Source organism: Gekko japonicus, unplaced genomic scaffold (genome assembly GCF_001447785.1).
Source record: "Gekko japonicus isolate JY-2015 unplaced genomic scaffold, Gekko_japonicus_V1.1 scaffold3536, whole genome shotgun sequence".
Lineage (NCBI taxonomy): Eukaryota > Metazoa > Chordata > Lepidosauria > Squamata > Gekkonidae > Gekko > Gekko japonicus.
The window spans coordinates 93,960-100,660 of NW_015164767.1; the positions used below are offsets into that span (position 1 = coordinate 93,960).

General features: G+C 48.0%; 1 protein-coding gene across 1 annotated transcript in view; it reads right to left on the bottom strand.

Moving 5' to 3' along the window:
* Nucleotides 1-271: 271 nt before the first annotated feature.
* LOC107109143 (cytochrome P450 2J2-like) overlaps nucleotides 272-6,701 on the bottom strand; it is a 53,529-nt gene continuing 47,099 nt past the window's right edge. Inside the window, exons 10-12 of the mRNA XM_015409717.1 lie at nucleotides 6,584-6,701; nucleotides 5,013-5,154; nucleotides 272-462 (exon numbers count right to left, since the gene is read on the bottom strand). The exon at nucleotides 6,584-6,701 is cut by the window's right edge and continues 14 nt beyond it. Of these exons, the coding sequence (XP_015265203.1) occupies nucleotides 272-462; nucleotides 5,013-5,154; nucleotides 6,584-6,701 (451 nt within the window). The remainder of the gene's footprint in view (nucleotides 463-5,012; nucleotides 5,155-6,583) is intronic.

Sequence of the window (6,701 nt, forward strand, 5' to 3'; positions counted from 1 at the left end):
TCCCTTGCGAGGGAATTGTGCCCATTGGGTTAACCAAGTTTGAAGTTCCTATATTATGTTGCCCCTGTGTATTGTCTTTATTCTGAACAATCTCTGTATGTTACTGATCAACCATGCTTTGGAAATAAATCTTACTTCTTTGGAACGTGGGTTTGTTATCCTGACTTGGGATCTGACAGTGAACGGGGCAAGTGAGAGCAGGTTTAGGATGAAGCAAAGGGAAAGAAGGTAAAACTGGCGGTAACAAACAAGGCACTCCAGTTGGTACAGTTTATGACGAACCGCTGCGGGGAACAGGACACAGTCTATATGGGTGGGGAACAAATGATGCTCCAATGATAGGATCCGCATTGAGTTCCTTCACTCCTTCTGGCAGCTGGAAGGTGAATGCCCTCAGCAGGTTGGTGAAGAAGATGAAGAGCTCAGTCCTCGCCAGCTGCTCTCCCAGGCAGGCACGGGCCCCTGCAAAGGAAACAAGCGAAGGCAACACGTGAGGAATCTATTAACATGGATCCCACCCCTTTCTCAAAAGTCTCACGACACTACCTTCAGCTCACATTTATAGCCTGTAAAACCCCTTAATGAATTACTGAAGGTTTCCTTCCATATACCAGTACACCTACTTTGGAAGCAAAGAGTCTGTCTGCAAAGGGGATAGTGACAACATATATATACAAGAAGGGGGACCTGCGATACTCATGGGGGGGGAATGAAGCAGCCGTGGGTGAGCCTTCTCCCCTGCCCCCTGTCCCCGGCACCCACGGTGAGGCCTGCGCCCCTCCAAGCCTTCTCCCTCCTTCCCCCCCAGCACCGGAGGCTAGGTCTGAACTCGAGCTGCCAAGTTTTCTCCCTCCCCCCTTCCCTGGCGGCGGTGGCGAGACCTGGCCCACCCACTGAACTTTCTCCCCCCCCCCAGCAGCGGCGACAAGGCCTGAGCTCGGCCCACCAAACTTTCTCTGTCCCCCTCTGGGCGGCGGCGAAACCTGAGTGGCTTACAGCTACCGGCCCACCGCAGAGTTCCCAGAGTGTTCCCTGCGCATGCGCAGGAAACGCTCTTTTACTTTTTGGGGGATTTAAATAACCCCCTTATATTTTTTTCAACTTTTTAGATTTTTGTGCACACCTGGGGACTGCCTCAAGTGTGCAGGAAAATCTCTCTTCCCCTCAGGTTCCCTCGATGTGCAGATTTAGATATCTGCATGGAGGGGGCAACTTGGCTATTAGATATATAGACAAGGGGTGGACCCGCGATACGTGGGAGGGGGGAGCTCCACACCTATGAGGAAGAGGAGGAAGCAGAAGGAGGAGGTAAGTTCCCCCCATCCTGCTGGTTCCCCCATCTCCACCCACCCCCTGGCTCGATCTCCCCCCCTGCCCCGAAGTGCGGCCCCCCCTCCAGAGGCCAGGAGGAAAGAGGGGGGGGAGGAAAGAGCTCCAGGCAGAGCAGGAGGAGGAAGCAGAGGCAGCAGCAGGTAAGTTTCCTTCCCTACCGATTCCCCTGTCGCCTCCACCCTTCTCCGGCTCCCCGATCTCCCCACCCCCTGGCTCCGTAGTGAGGCCAAGGCGGCTTCCAGCCACGGGGCCTTGCCGGTCTTCCCCCCTCCTGGCTCTTCTTACCTCCGGCTCCGCAGCCGCAGGGCCTTGTCGGGGCTCGCCGGAGCTCCACGCCGTCGCCTCCGCCTCCTCCTCTTTGCAGCCCCAACCTCCTGGCTCCAAAGCGAGGGCCAAGCAGATTGCCGCTTGGCCCTCGCTGCTCTTCCCTCCCCCCGCGGTGGCGGGCGGCAGCGGTGGGAGGCTGGCTGCAGAGCATTCCCTGCGCATGCGCAGGGGACGCTCTGTCAGTTTTGGGGGGATTTAAACATCCCCCCAATATTTTTTTAGGTTTAGGATTTTTGTGCACACCTGGGGACTGTCCCACGTGTGCACAAAAATTTCCCTCCCCCCCAGGTGCCCCCGGTGCGCGGATTCAGCTATCCGCACAGAGGGGGCAACTTGGCTATTAGATATATAGATAAAATCCATACCCCCATTAGGCTCTCTACACACAAATTCAAACCCCCATCTTTCTCAGCAAAGCATGTGACTTGGGCTTTCATAGAATGTTTGGTCTGGAAGATGATTGTCGGGACGATTATTGAGCATCAGTGCAAGCCTTTTTGGGTTTCAGAGGGGATCCATGTTGGTTTGCAATAGTATAACTGGATTCGAGTCTAGTAGCACCTTAGAGACCAACAAGATTTTTGGGGTGTAAGCTTCTGATAGCCAAAGCTCCCTTTATCAGATGAGACAAGGGGTGCTTTGAGTCTCAAAAACTCAGACCCCAAAAAGCTCGTTGGTCCCTAAGGTGCAACTAGACTCAAATCTAGTGTTTTGAAGGGAAGCAACACAGCTTCCTGCTCTACAACAGCTTCGTACAGAGAAGGGAAGCATGGTTTACTCTCAGACATTCGGAGTCTGCATCTGGATTTGTCTTTCCCACCGGTGTCCCAGCCGTCTTCAAAAAAAGCTGTCTACAACTGGTTTCATTTTGGAAGTTCAACAATGCTAGCATACTTGTGCATGTCTGCATATGCTTATCGCCCTCTCGTGGCGGCTCCACTGTCATTGCACCTCCACACCATTTTAAATGAATGTTCTCCAAATAACATTCAAACAAGGGTAGAGAAAGACGGTGTCACAGCAGATATGCAGACGATACCTATCTAATGGCAGAAAGTGAAGAGGACCTAAAGAGCCTCCTGCTTAGGGTAAAAGAGGAGAGTGCAAAAGTGGGCTTGAAGCTCAACATCAAAAAAACTAAGATCATGGCATCCGGCCCCATCACTCCTTGGCAAATAGAAGGGGAAGTCGTGGAAGTAGTGACAGACTTCACGTTCCTGGGATCCCAGATCACCGCAGACTGTGACTGCAGCCATGAAATTAAAAGACGCCTGCTCCTTGGGAGGAAAGCAATGGCGAACCTCAACAGCATGATAAAAAGTAAAGACATCACCCTGCCAACAAAAGTCCGCATGGTCAAAGCAATGGTATTCCTGGTAGTCATGTATGGCTGCGAGAGTTGGATTATAAGGAAGGCCGAGCGCCGAAGAATAGATCCTTTTGAACTATGGTGCTGGAGAAGACTCTTGCGAGTCCCTTGGACTGCAAGAAGATCAAATCAGTCAATCCTAAAAGTAATCAACCCTGACTCTTCCCTGGAAGGCCAGATAATGAAACTGAAGCTCAAATACTTTGGCCACCAAATGAGAAGGGAGCACTCACTGGAGAAGACCCTGATGCTGGGAAAGATTGAAAGTCAAAGAAGACGGGGACGGGAAAGGATGAGATGGTTAGACAGTGTCATAGATGCAACGAACATGAAGTTGAGCAAACTTCAGAGGACGGCGGAAGACCAGAAGACTTGGCGTGATCTGGTCCATGGGGTTGCGAAGAGCCGGACTCGACTGTGCGACTGAACAACAACAAGTTTAACCAAAAATATCATAGACTACATAAGATTTCATGCTTTACATTAAGATCAGGTAATTCAGCGGCTACCATCTCACCTTCATTCTCCACAATCTGAAATCGTGGTGAAAACTGGCCTCTGTCAGAGGTGGGCTTTTCCTCAAGCCTTGGGAGGGACGTCTGATCAGTGGGCTATGCCCAGTAGGTGCTTTACCACGGAATGTTACAAAGCTGTAACATTTGCAGTGCTATACTGCCATGGAAGGTGGCTAAATGGGAGGAGTCATTGCTCCATGGGAAAGGACATGCTTTACATGTAGAAAGACCCACATTCAATTCCTGTTTCCATTACTTAAGGATCTGTTATGTATTGATACGGATTTGTCTGGACATGTAAGTGGTAAGGAAGCCATGCGGTCCAGTGCACCTTCAGGATTTAGAACAATAACCGACTCGGATCCTAGTGCGGACCAATAGGTTTGCCCAGATCCTAAGGTTGACCTATGATGGACTCTTACACTGTAAATAGCCAATCATGGGAGTGAGGTGTTTGTTGGGTGTTGTGTGCTGCACGGATAAAAGCAGGGTTCGAACCTGGATAGTTTGTCTTTTAGTTGAGCTGCATTTCAATAATAAATATGAGCTGATCACTTATTACGCGTCTGAACCCAGTACTTTACAGGATCTCAGGTAACAGGGGCAGTGTTCACACACACGAGATAATGCACGGGGGGGGGGAAGCGAGACTATTTGCTCCGCATGATTTGACCCGCATTTGCGCAATCACACGGTCTCTGGGAGCTATGGGGGCGGCCGCCACTTTGTGATCAGACACAACTGCGGGTGAGTCGGGGGGGGGGTTTGGCCGTGTATTTCCGGTGCACTTCAACGAGGGATTGATGATTCACATCTCCACACCGAGTGCTCCCTATGCAGTGTGCAATGATGCACACACCGAAACAGGGGAAAAAAACCAATGGCATGGAGTCGGGATGGCCTGATCAGACCATCCCAATGCCATGAGAGCACGCTGGTGTGATCACACAGGGGAAAGCCCATTCCTGGCCCATAACAAACCCGTTTCTTACTGGGTTTTCCCCGGTGTCTTTTTACTCCGCTTCTGCAGCAGAGCAAAACGGGTTGCCGACGGGAGCGGGACGCTTGGCAGATGTTGGTGTCTGATCACGCCCTTAAAATCCACCCAGCATTCGTGCCTATGGTGCGGCTAATTCTGCATGTGATCGCGACCAGTGTTGGGCTTCTGCTTAGATCTTGCATCACCATGCAGAGCATCCAACAGTCAGAGTGGGCACTAGGTCCAATGTCCCCATGTTCTTCCTCAGTATGAGAATGAAAAAAAAGAGAGGAAGTTCCTTGTTATGTCCAAGTTATATTTAATAGCATTCACTTTCAGTTGTTTTCTAACCAAAACCATATTAATATTTGTCGTAAGGTTTTGGTAATTTAGTGATTCCTAAGAAGTATTTTGTACAAGAAGAAAATGTTCCTAAATTTAATTTTTCAGAGAACCCTGTAAATAGCTATCAACCACATTATGCATTTACCTGCCCCAAATGGAATAAATGCTTCTCTTTCCACAAAACGTCCGTCCTTGTCCAAGAAATGATTTGGGTTGAATTCCTCCGGTGTCTCCCATTGATTAGGATCAAGAAGAACAGAATTTAGATCTGGAATAATCATGGCCCCCTGGAAGAATGAAAGTGTTGCTTCAGGATGCATACAGAAAAGGAACTTGATCTTTTCCAGTCATTGTCCCAATACTAGTATTTGCTGTTTCCTAGGGTTGCCAATCACCTGGCAGGAGATGGGGGTGGTGACATTGTTGGCACCATCACAATGATGACATGGTGTCCTTTTTGGGTTGAACCTGGAACTGGTCATGCCACTCTAGGTTCCAGTGGAAATCCTATGGTTTTACCATAGAGATTCTTGTGAATCCTTGAGTGGTGTGATGTCACTTCTGGGTTCACTCCAGAAAAGAAGTCACACTGTTGATGCTATACTGATTTATTCCTTATTTATTTATCAAATTTATACCCCGTCCTCCCAGCCAAGGCCGTCTTAAAGTTAACCCTGTTGGCCTACTGAGTGGCAGTGGGTGTTGGGGACTGCCAATGGGAGGTTTCTGGCCGTAGGGGAAGTCCTGGCATCTTTATTGTTTCCAGACCCCCTCAAAGGTCCAGAATGACCCCAACCATTTCAAGCTTTTAATGACCCAAGCCATAACAAAGATTAAAACGATGAAAAGAAAACAAGGTAGCAACAAACTGATACTTAATGTGTATTTTTAAATATAATTTTGAGGCCCCCGTTAGAGCTTCAGGTCCAGGCCAAAGGACCTTTCTTGAACCCTCAGACTGGCCATGGCCATTTCCCATATACACATGTTTCAATCTCCTTAAACTCAGGAAGCATATCTTCTTTCAGTAATGACTGGATTTCTAAGCATGAACTCCTCCACTCACCCTGTTCAAAAGATGTTCGCAAAATGAAAACGAGATATGCAGTTGGACGAACAGAACTGAAAAGAAACTAGAGGAATTCTATGTATTCCGGGAGAACCAGTTGACCACCATAAACTAAAAACTCAATGTACCCTTTTCTACTTCTGGGTTTCCTTCTTCTGCCTGAGACTTTGGCTCAGTCGGGAAACCAGACGTTTCTGTGTGAAAAGAGCTTTGTAAAGCTTTATTGTATCACTGCTTTATTGTTACAGCATTTAAATAGGAAAAGGTTTTTACGAAACATATGCCAAACATATGGACATTTTGGGTACTGACAGTCATCCAATCACTGGATAAATTTTTGAATACAATCGAGAGGCACTGAGACAAATAGATCAGCACAGACGGGGCCTGATAAATTGTGGTCTGACACAATACTAATAATTTGATGTTTCTGGAAAAGAGGTCAGGTTTGTAGCCTTCAGAAACTACTGCACAGAAAGCTCTTATACATGAGATTGAAAGCTGCTTTGAGACTCCTTAAGGTAGAAAAAAACAGGGCACAAAAACTACCCGTCTTTTTCTTCTATACATATACATTTTACAAACTGCTACCTTTTATAAATATCACTCTTAGTATCCAGAAGTGCAACCATAAGAATATCCTGTACCTTTGGAATAAGAAAGCCACACACGTTCACATCTTTTGTACATTGTCTGGGGACCCCAAAGTATAAGGTATATCGGAAACGTTGGATCTCATGAATCACAGCATTAGTATAGGGCAGT